General features: G+C 45.1%; 2 protein-coding genes across 10 annotated transcripts in view; one reads left to right on the forward strand and one right to left on the reverse strand.

Annotated features, from left to right (window-relative positions):
- DLGAP2 (DLG associated protein 2) overlaps positions 1-2,526 on the reverse strand; it is a 469,035-nt gene extending 466,509 nt beyond the window's left edge. For 5 of the 9 annotated variants that reach the window (XM_068678448.1, XM_068678451.1, XM_068678446.1 and 2 more), the window contains exon 1: positions 2,369-2,525. In XM_068678448.1, coding sequence (XP_068534549.1) covers positions 2,369-2,386 — 18 coding nt within the window. In that variant the 5' untranslated portion in view covers positions 2,387-2,525. Of the gene's footprint in view, positions 1-2,368 lie in introns of all 9 variants that reach the window. The other 4 variants (XM_068678453.1, XM_068678466.1, XM_068678444.1 and 1 more) reach the window with 3 other exon arrangements.
- A 191-nt stretch (positions 2,527-2,717) lies between these two features.
- ERICH1 (glutamate rich 1) overlaps positions 2,718-16,011 on the forward strand; it is a 69,157-nt gene continuing 55,863 nt past the window's right edge. Inside the window, exon 1 of the mRNA XM_068678467.1 lies at positions 2,718-2,798. Within this exon, the coding sequence (XP_068534568.1) occupies positions 2,720-2,798 (79 nt within the window). The 5' untranslated portion in view covers positions 2,718-2,719. The remainder of the gene's footprint in view (positions 2,799-16,011) is intronic.

Below are 16,011 nucleotides of genomic sequence, written 5' to 3' on the forward strand. Positions count from 1 at the left end.
TCTGCCATGCATAGATGTATTTCTCTACGAGAGGTAAGAAAGCCATATGGTTCGTGGATGACTATGAATTTTCGCGAAGCAAACTCATCTACATTTAATTCCTTTCTGTAGTTAGCCAAACAAAACTACCCATTTAGCAAACAGGCTACTGTGGACTCAGGTGGGACGTTTTGGCCCTTACAACAGAGTTTTAAAAACTGAAAATCTCTCTTAAATACAGTCATAATTGATGAGCTCACACTCACTTTCTGCATTAGTGGTCACCCCCTTTACCACGTGTGGTTAGACAAACTAATTCTCTGCGGTGATGAACTGAGGCATTTAACAGGAATTGTCTTGTTCACGCAGTCGAACTGAAGCAGCTGTTTTCGTTTGACTGATGCAGTTTGAAAGGGCCCCCTGATGGTACACCTTCGAAAAAACAAGGGTTTATTTCAATGTTCTTTTTATTACCAAAACTACTCATAGGATTATCATCACTACGCAGGGAAATTGCTTTGACTACGTGTAATTGCAAGCAGGGAAAAAAGTTCCTGCCTAGGAAAGGCAGGTGTAAAATAATGTCTTACCACCTCTGCTAAGGTACACAAAAACTATCCCAATAATTATTCCAGTTTCTGTAGTTTAGCCAGATAAAGCTCTCAATCAAGCCGAAATGTAGTTGTTAAGGCTGTCCGTGCATATTTCCTATCAGAACATCTTCTCTCAGACAAAAACCTGCTGTACCCTTGGCCAGGAGGCTCAAGGGAGCTGCAGCAGCCACGCTGCAGGTGGGATGCTCCGTGGTGCACAGGCACAGCAGGACAGGAACACATTTGCCCCTAGAGATATCACACCTGCTCACTTATATTAAAGCAACTTAACTTGATACTTAGTAGAAAGAATTATTAGTTAGTTGTAACAAACTTCATCCTGCTCGATTTCTGCCTCAACTCGGCAGCCTGCGGGAGCTTGGCACGGCCAACAACCTCAGCGCTAGCTGCCATGGGATGTTTCCCTGCACTTTGGGACACCCCACTGCTGTTCAGTCCCTAGGAGCATCACCACCACCGCGGGGTTTTGCCACCTGCACGGCCAGCACACGCTCTCCTCAGCCCCTCCGTGGAGCCGTCCATCGTACAACTTGCCTCTAAGCGCACCTTTGGTTTGTGGCAGAGATCTCAGGCAATTTCAGGGGGGCTGCAAATTCTAGAAAGGCGAAGAGGAGGGACGCCCGGCTTTGCCCTGAGGACAGGCAGGTATACGTGCAACTAGATGCCAACAGCACCGTGCGGTGCTAAAACGAGAAGCTGGCAGTAACCTACAACAGAATCAAGGAATGTATTTGACGGTCCTAGTTTTTACTTCACGTTGAACCGAACGAGGGCATAATAAATGCATTCCCCAACTTAGGAATATTGTGTCAGATCACTACAGCGCTCAGAATTAAATCCCCAACACACAACAGCCCTGTAATTCACGGGAGTGTTAAATACAACCCGAGTATACAACACAATGTAATTTAACCACACGCCGGGTGTTTCAAAAGCATATAAAAATAATTGGGGAAGGGGGGGAAACGGGGACACGCCACGCAGCCTTTCCCATACCGAGGATGAAACCTGCTCAGCCCTACAAGCAGCGGCGAGGAGCACAGCGAAAACTTGCGGTGCCGACAGGAGAGGCTCCGCCGAAAGCAGCCGGCGAGGGCTTTGGGAGCCCGAAGTGCCGGGCTGAAGCGCAGCAGCGCCAAACTTTTCCTCGTCCCGCTTCCCCTGCTCTGCCGGGGGCACCGCGGGGGTGGGCTGAACCCCCCCCCCCCCCCCCCGGCCGGGGTGAGGGGCTCCGTGATGGAAATTGGGGGAGGTTTGGGGGAGAAGCGAGTGGGAAAGGACGGGGAGCATCGCCCGGGAGGGGGCTGGGGGCATCGCCGCGGGGCTGGGGGCATCGCTGGGGAAAGGTCTGGGGATAGTGCTCGGGAGGGATTTGGGAGCATTGATGGGGAAAGGTTTGGGAGCATCACCGGGGAGAGATTTGGGAGCATCGCCCGGGAAGGGTCTGGGAGCATCACCGGGAGGGATTTGGGAGCATCACCTAAGAAAGGTTTGGGAGCACCACCCGGGAAGGTTTGGGATGTGGGAGCACCGCCCCGCTCCGCACACTCCTGCCCTGTCCCCACGACCCTCCGCCAGCCCCCCCTCCCCAGCACGCCCCCCCCGTGTGATTTGGGGGTGCTCCGAGGCCGTGAGCCCCCGGCACCGACCCCCCCCCCCAACCCCTCCGCGTCCCCCCAAATTGCAGCGGCGCTGCCCTGGCGGCACCGTGCCCTCGCCCCTCGCCCCCCGACCCCCTCAGCCCCCTGCCCGCCCCCCCCCCGCTGTCCCCGTACCTTTCTCAGCGCTGACATTCTAGAGCATTATTACCGGGGCAGGGGCGGGCTGGGCGCGGGGCTGCCGCCTCGGTGCGGGTGCGGGTGCGGGTGCGGGAGGAGGAGGAGGAGGAGGAGGAGGAGGAGGAGGAGGAGGAGGAGGAGGAGGAGGAGGAGGAGGAGGAGGAGCAGCACCGCGCACCCAGCAGCGCCCCGCCGGGCCCCCCCCTCCTCTCCCCTCCCCGTGCGCGCCCCCGCGGCCGAGTGCGCGCGGCCGCGCGCCCCCTGCCGGAGCCCGCGGAGAGGGAGGGGGGGAGATGAGGGCCCGCCCCCCGCCCCGCCGCCAGCCAATAGGAAGGCGCGGAGCGGCTGATGGACGGGCCGGGGCGGGGCGCGGGAGGGCGGGGCCGCCGGCGGAGCGGAGGGGCCATGGCCGTGGGCTGGAGGGAAGGTGAGGCGGCGGCGGCGGGGCGCGGCATGGCGGCCGGTAACGGCCCGCAACGGTCGCAGGGTGGCGGTTAACGGCCGGGGGCTCCCCACAGAGGAGCCGTCCCCGCTCCGCCTCGCCCTGCCGGCGGGTTTGGGAGGGCTGGGAGAGGGGAAGGAGCGCGGTAGGGTCCGCGCTGTGAGCTCCGGGGCTCGGCACCGCCGCCTTTTATTGCTGTTTTAGGTTGTTTTTGTTAATTTGGAGAAGCTCGGCTCGCTCCCCGGCTGCTGCCCGGGAGTGCTGAGGGGAAACAAAACGGAGCGGCCCGAGCCCGGCTGCAGCCCGCTCGGTGCTTCCCGTGCCCTGCGGGGCTCAGCGCCTCCCGGCCCCGGTGCGAGGGGGGAAATGGGGGGCTCGGAGCCGCCCTGTGCCCTCAGGGGGGCCCTGGAGGAGCTGCAGAGCCGGAGAAGCGATCGCTGCTTTGGGTACGGGTGGTGGTGGGTGGGGTAACCCTGCCTGGTGTCTGTCTGTCTGTCCGGCGCTGCTGGAGGTGGGAGAGAGCGAGTGGGGAAGAGTGAGCGTGTGAGTAAACGTGGGACTTAGCGCTGAGAGCAAGGAAAGCAAATGCCACAGGGCTCCGGCTTCTTAAAGGGTAAATAAAGAGCTGCTTGTTTCGCTAAGGTGGGTGAGAAAGCTAAACCGATCGTGCTGAGCGACTGCCTTTAAAATTGGGAAGTGCTCCTGTCCCCTGCAGCCCCTCTAAAGGATGCTGGTTTGAGATTGGGAATAAAATACAGCAAGGAACAGGAGGCGGATGGGATGCCGTGTGGTCGCCTGGGGTGAAACAATAAAGTTGGAAGAGTCTGCAACTTTATCTGCACAGGCTCGGCAGCTGGTAGCATGTATGGGAACTGGTGACTTGCTATTCTGTAAAGCTGTGTGCCTTTAAGGGGAAAAAGTGTATCAGAAAAGAGCTGAAAAAGGTTTATTTGCATCTCCTTAAGATCTCTTTTGGTCCTGTGTATACAGATTCTGTGTTTTGTGATTTTTATTTTTTTTTGTCTGTATTACAAATGAACACTCAAAGACAGAATGAAAGGGGTGGTCAACAGCTTGTAGCTTGTGGTACCAATTGTCACTGAAGAGAACCCTAATTACTTACAGATACCTACACTGCTGGCATACTAAATAAGATATACTTAGGATTGACTTTGCCAGCACTGGGTTGGACAGGCCTAACTGAGAAAGTCAAGTGCTTTTGAGTTTTGTATGTGTCTTTTAGTTGTCTTTCAGTCGCATATACCAGTGCTACATAGGAGGGCTAGATGAACCAGTATTTCTTATTGTATGCATTATTGACAAAATGATTATCCTCACTGCACTGACGAATTTGGAGTTCGTAGCTGTTAAACATCATCAGCTGCTTCTTCAAAGCCACATTCATCGTTCTTGAAAGCTTTTGTGGTTCCAAAGTTATGCTGTCATACAGGCTTACAGAGTGCCCTTCCAGCTGCTGATGGGTAGGCTTAAGGTATAGGTGTCCTACACGTTACTGACCTTCACTGCTAAGAAGTGCTACAAAACTTACCATGCTGTAGGAAGTGATACTACAGAAGGCTTCCTATCTGAGATTTGGACGATTTAAAGAACAGCAACACTAACAAAATACTTCTGAGCAGTGAGAATAGTGCTTTGAGGAGTGGCATCTCAGTCTTCCTGAGGTGAGTCTTAAGTTTGGGGCAGGAAGCTTGTACTTTTATAGGGATTGAAATGAGATGGAGAGGTGTTTCTTTGGTTTGTAATGGTGTGGTTTTTTTTTCCAGTTTTGTGGGTGTGGTTTATTTTTTATTTTTATTTTTTTGGCTTACTCTTTTGAAATAATATTTTGGAGCATTTCTTCAATACTTTGCAGAATGGTCCGTGAGAGAGAGACATGATTCTGTGTGAAGATGCTAGGATACTTTCTTGGGGATTGGGTGTATGTGCTTGTGTTATTTGGTAAAAGTGGGGAAAGGGTGTCATTTCTGGGCTTGGTGCTTTTATTTAGTTATTTTTTTTTAAAAAAATCAATATGTGATGCCTTTGATTCCACAAAACTGGCTTTTAAGCTGTTAATTAGTAGTTTCCAACTGTCTAGAAAGTTTGTCTATGGAATATCTTGGAGCAATCCTCAGAAAGTCATCAGCTTGTCATTTTCAGTAGGCAGTGTATGATTTCTCATTTTTCTGGTTGTCTCTGATTCAAAAGGTTGAAATCAATGCGTCTAGAAATGTGCACTTCTATCGAGGGTTGCTTAATGGCTTATATTAAAGTACCCTTTGTAACTAACAAGAAAAGAAAAATCCTCTTTCATTGAATCTTCCAGCACTTGGTAATGATGGCCTATTTAATAAGATATTGATTTGTTATATGTATGTGGGGACATTTGCAGAAATTGTTGGTTCTTCTGTCACAATCAAATTGTCACAGCAAAAAGGGGCATATTTACTCCCTGAGGAAGGTGGAATAGATGCAGTTGTACTTATGTTTTATATAAGGGTTTATGCCCAGTGATACTACCCCTGATAGTTTTGTGGTTGTTCTATAAATACTTGTATTTTGGGTGTCTAGTTTCCTACAAGCAGGCAGAGCAAGCTTGCTTTAAAATTTCCAGATTTTTTCTTCCTTTTCAGCAATCTAAGCTCTGAATTGCGTTTTTTCACTGGCTTTCAGCTATTCTTACAGCAGTGCTTCAGGCCATTATTGTAACATGGAAAACAGGCCATCAGTACCTGCAGCATCTACTGTAGGATTACTTGGCGATGCCAAAGGCGTTTCTGTATTAGAACGGAACAAGGAACTGACAAGATTCAGTAAAAACTTACTGTACTTGCTCAGAAAGAAAAGGCTGCTGCTTTAACTTCAACCAGCATGTGTGTGCTACAGCGTGCTTGCTTCAGGCCTTGTGTTCTTTACATCCCTAAAGCAGGGTAAGAGTTCTTCAGCTGAAATGGTCTAGCTGAAGTAAGGTTTAAACTTCCTGACATTTAGAAAGCTTAAATCATTGTTGGTAGAGCTGGTTTTGGTGGCCACTGATGTTGAAATGCACAATTTGGGTGATTCATGTTTTTTCTTCACCTTCTCTTGCTCTTCCCCACTTGCCATCTACTTCTTGAGAAGAGAGGGTAAGTCAAGTGTCCTACTGCCAGGATTTATGCTTGGCCCAACTTTGAATGGCAAAAATTATTATTATTTTTACTCAGCAAAGTTGAGCTTCTTTCTTAAGAATGGATGTGAGGTGTTTTATCTGTTCTGAGTGAGGTCTGTTTGGTTGTGCAGTGTGAGCAATGTATTGTGAAAGATACCTGGAAGAACAAATATCATGCACAGACTGATACCATGGTGAGGACGCTTCGTTTTCCCAAGACTGTAGTAAGAAGACCCAGCATAACAAGGCTTCACCACGAGGCACAGGGGGGTTCTTACGAACAGCTGAAACAAAATCCTGATGTTCTCATTGTGACAGCTGCGTGTCTGATTATCTGCATCCCGTGTCATGTCAAGTCAAGTTTATTAGATGTCTGGGAGCCTGCGGTCGCGACTGAGGTGGCCTACTGAGAGATCTCTAAAGCCTTTGTTGAGACAGAATGGCACGATCTATTAGTCAGATCCGTATTGAACTACACAGTTGTGTAGAACTCGCTGACAGGTACAACACCAGGCGTACTGATGTGAAGCTGCGATGTGACACGGGGATCATGCTTAGTGAAGCTGCATCAGTTTCATCTTAGCTAAGAAGAGAAAATAAATGTCTGCTTTCTGTATTGAATATCTTACTGTTTTGTATCTGCAATTGCTGTAAACTGTGTTGGTCTGGGTGCCCAGAGGTCAATCTCTGGTAAATCACTTGCCTGTTGTGACTTACTGCTTAATTTAGTTGAATACAAAAGTTCAGGGTATGCAGTCATTTATATATTTTTTCCTTTCCTTTCTTTCTCCTCAAATGACTTGTGTTAAGCCATATACTTAAATAAGTTGCTCTCATTCAAGAGTTGCCTCAAAGAAAGGGAGAATGATAAATTACTGAAGTTTCAGGTAGCAGTGATTTTTCCATGTCTGATAAAACGCCGTGCTAAGTGAAAAGATAAATTGAGACACTTTTTTTTATGGACTGCTTTATTACAGTACAAAGTTGCACATTCTTTACACTCTGTAGTTATTGAACTGTAGAAAAGAATAGGACGAGTAAAATCTAGGCAATTAGTATCTGGTTTTAATATCTAATGGGACATGGAACGCTAATGGATGTTGTTTCGGAGAGAATAACAACTGAGGTCTTGAGACAAACCTTAAGATGGTGAAATTAGTATTACACAGCAGATTAAAAATGACAACATCTGAGCTTCTCATGCAGCTCCCCATGGCGTTATGGTTAACAACAGTGCTGAGATGCAGGCAGCAGACATCTAGCAGCCCAAGCACAGAATTCACATGACCTTGAATGCAAATAAATTCTGTTTGATACCCAAGCAATGTGTCCTCTTTTTCCACTTAAATTAATAGCTTTATTAAGAGTAAAGTTACGTGCTATATGGAATGTCAGTGAGATAAATTGTAAAACTGGAGGAGAGGATAGTTCCCACCTTGTGTGGACATTCAGCCAAAAAATGTACATTTTCCCTTTTAAGCTGTCATTCATGGTTTTTCAGGGTAATAGAACTATAAGATTATACTTGGATAGGTGATTAAGCAGTAGAAAAAACTTAAGTGAAGTATTTAGTGCCTCCACTTCTTGAAGGGCCTCCAAGGTCTTTTGGGATAAGTTATATGTATTCAGACACAAGTTGGTCTCAGCGTGGGTAAGTGTGTAAAATTATTTCTTCCAGTCCTTCAGACGAGATAGTCTTAGTGTTCTTTCTGGCCTTAAGGTACCAAGTGAACTCAACACTGAAACATGAAGCTGAAAAATTAGTTGGCAAATTCATGAAGAAAGAATTTCAGCAAGTAAATGCTTTTAAGAAACAAGGGCTTTCTGGGGTTAAAAAGAGAGAATTAATATGTTAAGTCTAGAACTTGTAGTTACGGCTAGAACTTGTCTGCAGATAGAGGTCTCACTTAATCCAGACCTCTGGTCTCTGCTGTTCCCAGCAGTGGTTTTGGTGTCTCAGAGGTCTCAGCTGTCTGCTCTTTGATCTGCATTTGAGGTTTTGGCTATAGAAAGAAGGATGATTGGGGGTTTTGTTTTTGTCTGGAAGCAATGCGTACCTGGCTAGCCTTGTATTAGGAAGCTCAGGTTAAGGTTAACAAATCTATTTCTCAGATGTGTGTGTATTGGTTCCCACGTGGTCTGGGCAACCTGATCTAGTGGAACAGGTTGCCCAGAGGAGCTGTGGATGCCCCATCTGTGGAGGTGTTCAAGGCCAGGCTGGATGAGGCTTTGAGCAACTTGGTCTGGTGGGAGGTGTCCCTACCCATAGCAGGGGGTTGGAACTGGGTGATCCTTAAGGTCCCTTCCAACCCAAGCCCTTCTATGGCTCTGTGATAAGGGGTTTGTACTCAGTACAGCTTCGTTTGCACCCAGTGGTACCAGTGGCTGGTCTGATGAATTGCTGTCTGGTATACACAGCAGCTCTCCAGAGGGGCGTTTGATGTGCAATCTGAGCATGATGCCTTGCACGTGTCTATTGCTCAGTGGTGTAACTGCAAACTGAATTTTGCTCCTGGCGTCTGCAGTGTGAACTAGGTGCTACTTGTTGTTTTGAGACGTGCAGATTCTTGGGTCATGGCTCTGTGTGTCAGGCCAAAACAATACAAGGTTCATCAGCTTGGCCAGCTTAGCAACTCCTTCAGAAATAATCCAGAAGACCTAAAACATGAAACTGTCTTGCATGATTGAAAGGGAAGTAAGCTTTGTAGCAAATGGCTTAAGGGGATGGAGAACAGCTGCTAGATGGAAGTACTCATCAGTTTCCCACCTGCTAGCTGGTAAAAATGTCAGTCTAGCTAATGTTTTCTGTACGCAGGGGTCTCTTAAAACACTTTTACACCCTGAGTCTTGCTGAAATCCAAGTATGTTAACTTTTTTTTTCCTTCTCCATTTGGTGTCCTTGACTGTCACTGCTTAAGAGCTGACTATCTAGCTGTGGTTAGGAGGAGCTGGGTATCCGCATAATGGGATTGTAGAACTTGGCTGGACAAGGCCCTAAGCATGCTGCCCCAGCTCACCCTGCTTTGAGCATTGGGGTTAGGCTGGATGATGTCTGGAGGTCTCTTCCATTCTGTAAAGTGACTGGCCCATCACAGCCTTCATAGACGTACATAACAAAAGAGACTTCAAGGATTTAAATTTTCTTGAATATCAGAGAGTAACTGTGTGCTGATTGTACAGTTCATCTGAACATTTTAATGAAGCCTCGTCCATAGTTCTGTGTGTGCACTATCATTGTCAGCTCTTCTGATCCTCTTCTGTCCTGCCGCACTCCCGTCTTCTCAGCATCAGCGGAAATAACGTGTTGAAACATCTTCCACATAGCTGGCTTCAGGAGAAATTCCTGGTTCCCTAGTTGCACAGCACTCCTGTCTGTAGGAGAGAGAAAGATCAAGTAGGGCAAGTTGCAAGCCTCTCAGAGCTCTGTGTTCAGCACTCCCGATGCCGTTTATTTTATTCGTGCTGCCCAACTTGCATGTGAGTAGGCAGCAGGCAACCAACTGAGGCACGCGGCGGGGGTGCTTACAGTATACGTGGCAGGTAGCCAGAAGTACACGGCGAGCATTCTCCACAGAAATGCTTTTTGAGGACAGCGTCCTCCTACACTCAGCCGGACAGGAATGCTTCTGCTGTTGATCAGAACTTTGTTTGTTTAGCTATTCATCCTGCTTTTGTTACAGTCTGTAGTGTTAACTGAGTCTTCAGTCATGCTGTCAGCTCCGGGGGAGCCGTCATAAATCTGCAGCGCTGCTCCTGTCTTGGCACTTGTGGGCAGTTTGCACGTGTGTGTAAAGCAAGGAACTTCATGGTGTCAGTTCAATACTCAAATAGCAAACAATGCATTTATTTGAAGGAAGGCTTTTTAGTCTTAACTGGTGAAAAGTTCCTGGAAGTTCACAATTTGTACCTGTACCCAGTACATATTCAGTGCTCTATTTCTTGGAGTTCTTGTTTTGCTTCTGTTATGTCAAACTGCAGACGCCTGGTGCTCTTTTTTTTCAGTTGTCTGATGTCAAGGATTAGCTATGGAAACAGTTTGGTACCTGTTTTAAGCTCTCCTGAAAATACTGGCGGCTTTTCATCACGGAGGAATTCCTGGAAAGATGCATCTTCAGGTGTTGCTTCAGCTTCATTGTGCAGTAGGAAAATCTAGTGCTTTACGGTACAGGCTGGGTGTTTTGGTAGCATTGCCTAGCTTTGTCTGGAAAGAAAATAAATTTATTTCACTTCAGAAGACTAAATAGAAATCCAGTTCAGAAGGCAGTATTAGAGAATGTATATGTTTGTGTTTTTTTAATATATATTTGTAGGTCTATCAGAATTGAAGTTTTCTACTGAAATACACCAACTGTTACTTTAATTTTGTGACTGCAGCTCTACATCAAATACACAAGGCTCCATTGGTTTTTGTTTGTTCCTTTGAAGCCTTGTACTTCACTGTAAAATGACTTCTGAACTTCCCTCACAACTTTATTACCAGCCTGTGTTTAAATACAGTTATACTTGGAGCGAGAATGCAGCGACTGTCTTCCACGGTTGGCTTCTTAACACTGGTATCTGCCATTACCATAAGCCAAGTTGTGCTTCCTGTTCTTTAAGTAGAAAACTTGATGTCAGTGGGATTTCTGTAAAGAAATGAGGCAAAGTCTAACCCTAACATTTTAAGTGTTGTGTATGTGCATTTCTACTTACTGCTCTTAAATGTGACTGTGCCTTAGGTGCTGTTGGTGGGCACTACGTGCAAACCAAATTTAGGATCTTGGTTAGTGAATGAAGATCACTGTTTTTTACTCTTTACAAAAATAAAAGCTGTGCAGTGGGTATAACTCAACGTACCTAAGAATGTCTGCCTTGTACACTGGTAGTGGGTCTGTGAAATTCAGCCTAGCTACTGCTGTTTGTGTTGTGTCTCCTTTTTGCTGGGTCTAACATCAGAGATCTGTTCTAGATTCTTGCTGGTCTAAATCTATCAGATAGCAGATACAATGAATCCAGGAGCAGTTTTTTTGTAATAGCTCCACCATTATGTTTGGAAAATTTTGCTTTCCCTAGTGAGGCTCGTAACCAAGTTTTTTTTGTTTTCCTTTTAACAAGTGTTCTTTGTAGATCACTCCAGGGTTCCTACAAGGTTAAACTCGATCTTCAGGAGTCGGGTCTAGCTTTTTTGTTAAAAACAGCACAGTACAAGTTCGTTCAATGGAAGAGACTTTCCTAAAGGCTCTGTTCTGACCTGTTAGTTTTTGAGTTTTCTTTAATAAACTTCTAGATGCTCATCAATGCATTTAGTTTGGCAACTCTTACTCACTACTAGTTTCTAGTATTGTGACATGGTCTAATGCAACCTTATCCATGAGCTATGTAACACTTCTCACCATTTCATCCTTAAAGTTTTTTTGGCATTTGTTTGCTTATATTAATCAGCCAAAGCTCTCCTTATTCTTCTGTGTCTTGCTGGTTATTGTAGAAACTTTGCTGTCTGCTCTGATTGGAGTTCAGTAGCTAGCTGTGTGCAGCAGACTTACAGCTATGTAGTGTTTCCAGCAAGGTCTTCCTAGATTTGTATTTTAATGTTGTACATTTTCCTGTCCCAGATTAAAAAATATTTTGCCCAGCGGAGCCTTGGATCACACTGTCATTGTACATGATTTTAATCATGGTAGTGGCTGGGTCTCTCCCGTGATTGATAGTACACGCAGGTTTTCTTCTGTAGTCATTTGCAGTTTATTAATCTCCACTTAGGAATTTTTGCTTGTCTTCCTAAGCATGGACAGCGCCCCACACCAACAGAAAATATGGTCCTTAAGGCTTCATTTTTCTCTTTTATCTTTGTAACCTTGTTAACACAGGGAGTGTCGGTCTAGCTTAGTCCTTCCATGCAGGAAAGGAGCAGAGACTCTTCAAACCCTTAGAATTTGGTCCGGATCCTTCTGTTAATATTATTACTGTGCAGTGCCTCCTCTTCACCATTTCTGTAATATTGTGAAGTTTCCCTTTTGCAGGGTTGAACTGTGTGTTCAGTCCATTTGACAACCTTGGCACAACGTGCACAGCTGTGACCCCATCACCACATGCACCTGTGAGCACGTGCAGTATGAGGTTTGGCAGCTCCAGGTAGATTTGAAATGCAAAGTCATTTTTAGCTGATGGTTATAGAAAGAGTAATGCTGTCCTTGTCCGCAGTATCTCAGTTTCGACAGCATACACTGAAGCATTTAAAAAAAAAAAATATTACCTGTAATCACAGCTGAAGTCCCATCACCTTCCTAGAAGGGAAAGAGCACAAAATGTGGGTAAAAACTTCCAGTTCTGTGTTGTGAAGACATCGAACGGACAAGTCTTCCCACATGCTATACTGAACTAAAATTATAGCTCTGCTGGGATAACCCAGAACCCCAAAATGTGGGGGTTCCCGGGCCATGTTCGTCTAAGCCAGAGCCTTAGAGCTTTCTCCTGTTGTCACTGTGTGGCCAGGTGTTCAGAACCATGTCCCCCTTTACTAATGTATGGCTGTGGGGAAATTTTTCCACACATTGCAGAATATATTCCCTGTAAAACTCAGAAAGCATCTTACTGTTTGCATCTTACTGTGAGTTAGAGCTGTCCAGAGACAGTTGTATGTGAATACATTCAGTAATGTCCTCCTCCAAAACTTAGAGAACATGAAACCCTCTGATGCCCTGCACATCATCATGGTACGTAAGTGTGGCAACTTGCTGTTGTTAGACTCCAAATACCTCATTCTTCATCTTCCCGTATTTTATAGTCAGCTTGTGAGGTGTTCTAAAACCACATCTCCAAATTGCTTGTGATTGTTCAGAAATAAGTCTGCTACCAAGGGTTGAAATGCATTCCTGGATTGGTCTCTTGAAAGAGCACGCAGATCTGCAGTTCCTCCCTCTGTTATATTGACTGGAAAACAACCCCATAAATATCTGCACGTGCTTAGCTGTGCTCGTGGCGTGCTGAGAGCAAGTATTATTCCATTTTGGAGCTCTGCTAAGTTAGATATATCTCTGGTTGCAGATGTTTTTCCTCGAATTTTCTTAAATTGCCTATCTCCCTTTAAGAGGTAGTTATTTTTAAGGGTCTGAGCAGTTCTTACCAGGTTGACAGATCTTTGATGCTGCTTAATACAAAAAACTCCAGGTTAAGGAGGGTTTTGAATGGGGGAGAAAAGCTTTGTAGCATCAGGCAAGAACAGCCTCCTGTGGTTAAGCCAACACTCATTGATATCACAGGATTTTATTTATTTATTTAGTAATTGCAGCAATAAAACCCTGAGGAAAGGGTATCCTCTATCAGCTGAGAAATGTTTTTGGTAGCTTAGCTCTGAGATGCAAACAAGCAAAGCAGATTGCTTCTTTGGAACGTGTAAAGCTGTTAAGCATGGCAGGATAGGTATTCCTCAGAGCCTAATTTCCTTGCTCATTGATACCCAGGACAAACTTGATCAAAAAGGTTTGGACCACAGGCAGGTTTCTTTGTTTTTCCCAGGCAAGAATATATTTAGGATTCCAAATACCTCAGACTAAATTAGTCTTTTTCTTTTTTCCAGCTACTCTAGTGATACTACCTTTTTATTTTCCCGAGGAAGGCATACTGCTGGGGTGCATTCCTTCCTGCTGCATTCAAATGGCCCTGGAGGTGCTCAAGGCCAGGCTGGATGGGGCTTTGAGCAACCTGGTCTGGTGGGAGGTGTCCCCTGTCCATGGCAGGGGGCTGGAACTGGGTGGTCTTCAAGGTCCCTTCCAACCCAACCCATTCTGTGGTTCTGTGTCTGGTCCCAGACAGGGAACTTGTCATGCCCTCTGTGTTGCTGCTGCCCATTTCTATTCTGTTGTGGTTGCTGGGACTTAGCACTCCCCTGAGGAGGTGCCTCTCAGTACTGCAAAGCTGCTGCCAGGTGTGAAAATGCTGCAAAGAGCTCCCCCACTTTGCACCCAGCTGCTTCTTCCTGTGCTTGTGCTCAAAGCCAGTGAGATTGGATACTGCTTGTGTTGGCAGCTAAACCACATCTTTGCTGAAGTAAATCCATTGCTGTTAATGATCTAGATACATGTTTCACAAAAATTTCTCTAGCTTAGAAATAACGCTTACCCAATATTTGTACCCGCCAAAGGCAAGTGGTGTTCAGCTTGTTTTCTCAAATACAGGTATTGCAGACAAGGAGAACCCATGAGAATAAGAACATCCTAAAACTGATCTCGTATTGCTTTCTGAAGCAATGCTAATGTGCGTTTTGAGTATAGGCATTTATTTTTAAAATGGAAGAAGGGGGTGTTTGAATGGATGACTAGAAAAATCCAATTTTGAGGTGGGGAGCATAACCTCCACTGTAGCTATCAGGAAGTTGGTTCTCTTCAGCAGATTTGGAGAAAATGTATTTCCATATATAGCTTTGTCAATATCTCAATGAGCATTTGCTTTGGGAGAACAGCTTCCTCAGTACAAGTGCCTGAATGTTAATTTGGTAACAGCACTTCTGAATTTCAGTAAAACGTTGCAGTGTTAGTAGCTGTACTCAGGGAGAGGATCCCAAATAAACCTCTCGGATAACTTGCTTTAAAGTCAGAGATCTGCAAAGACCAGTGAACTTTTTCTTACTGCACTGTTTATTTCTGTCTACTTTCTCTAAATTTCCTGTAAGGCCAGTATATGTGGGTTTTGTCTTTCTGTCTATAGAACATCTAGGCAAGGAACCATTATTAAAAGAAAATATGTGTTCAATGTACATTGAGTTGTTGAAATCTCTCTTTCTAGGAGCAATAGTTTTAACACTAGTTTTAACACTTAGCTTGCAAAATTGATTGTGCTTTCTTGAAGGGGACATCACTGGTTGCTTGCCACAGCATTTTTCATGTCACTTTATGATGGATAAGTGTAGAAAAAATGAATTCAGGCATCATAAGCAAAGCTTTCTGCACAAGTACCTCTTCAGGCTTAGCTATTTTCTTAGGTCTTCTGATAAGATCAATGATATTATTCAAGAGGTGGAGTCCAAGCTAAGAGTTAGTGATGATGTATAAACTAGTAGGAGCTTAAAAAGGTTGACCAATGTGTTCTCCCTAGTAGCTATTCATTTACATGACCGTGGAAACATCACCAAGGTGCATGTGGGGAGATGGCAGGAAGATTAAACTTTTCTATCCAAGACTGGTGGTTCAAGGATGTCCCACCTTAGTGAAGCTGATTCCGTAGCTGTGGAGGAAAGCTATTCACTGAAGAGACTTATTTGACAATAGTACACTTATCTGTAAGCTGAAATTTCCATTCAGAATTACTCTAAGAATCTGCACCAAGTCACTTGTATGGTGTCTCTACACTTTCTGTTAAACTTACGGAATCTTAATTCCAATTATATTTTCCTCCAAATCTCTCTTCCCTCCTCCTCACCTCCCCCCCATCCTGCAATATCTGGTTGACCGTGTAGAATTTATGAAACTAAGGATGCTCTACAATAGACAAATGTTTTTAGTGGTACTTCATAATTTTATAAAACACGTTTCAATCACATGAAGCAGCATGCATGCATGCATGTAAAGGTGATGATTTTCTTGATGACTAGATTATTTACATATATTTCATTTTTTTTTACACAAATGCAAGCATCATTTGATTAAGTAGTAGCAGATTGCAGGTGTCATGAGAAGGTGGCCCATAAGAGGAAGAGGCGTATAAGAATACTGCTACTTCTGTGGAAATAATTGGGTTACCATGTGTTCTGCTACTGTCTAATTTTAGTTTTTTCATGTGATTAAGCAGTTGTAGCTTACTGATTCTAATGAGTGATCCAACTGCAATACCTCTGCCAGAAGAGACCTGCATTTCGAGCAGCCTTGTAACACTTGTGTAGGAAGATGCTTGTTTTTAAAAGAAATTTAAAAATTGTGTGTTTAGCCTGCAAATGTACCGTGTTAATTTATTGCCAAAATCTAGTCAAATGTATGTCATGTCACTAGTGAACTCTGGGGTTTTAAAGCTGGCTTATTCTCATGCAGTTTAGGACTTATATATTAATTCTGATTTTATTACATGGGAGAGATAGGGACT

The sequence above is a fragment of the Anas acuta genome, chromosome 3 (assembly GCF_963932015.1).
Source record: "Anas acuta chromosome 3, bAnaAcu1.1, whole genome shotgun sequence".
NCBI lineage: Eukaryota > Metazoa > Chordata > Aves > Anseriformes > Anatidae > Anas > Anas acuta.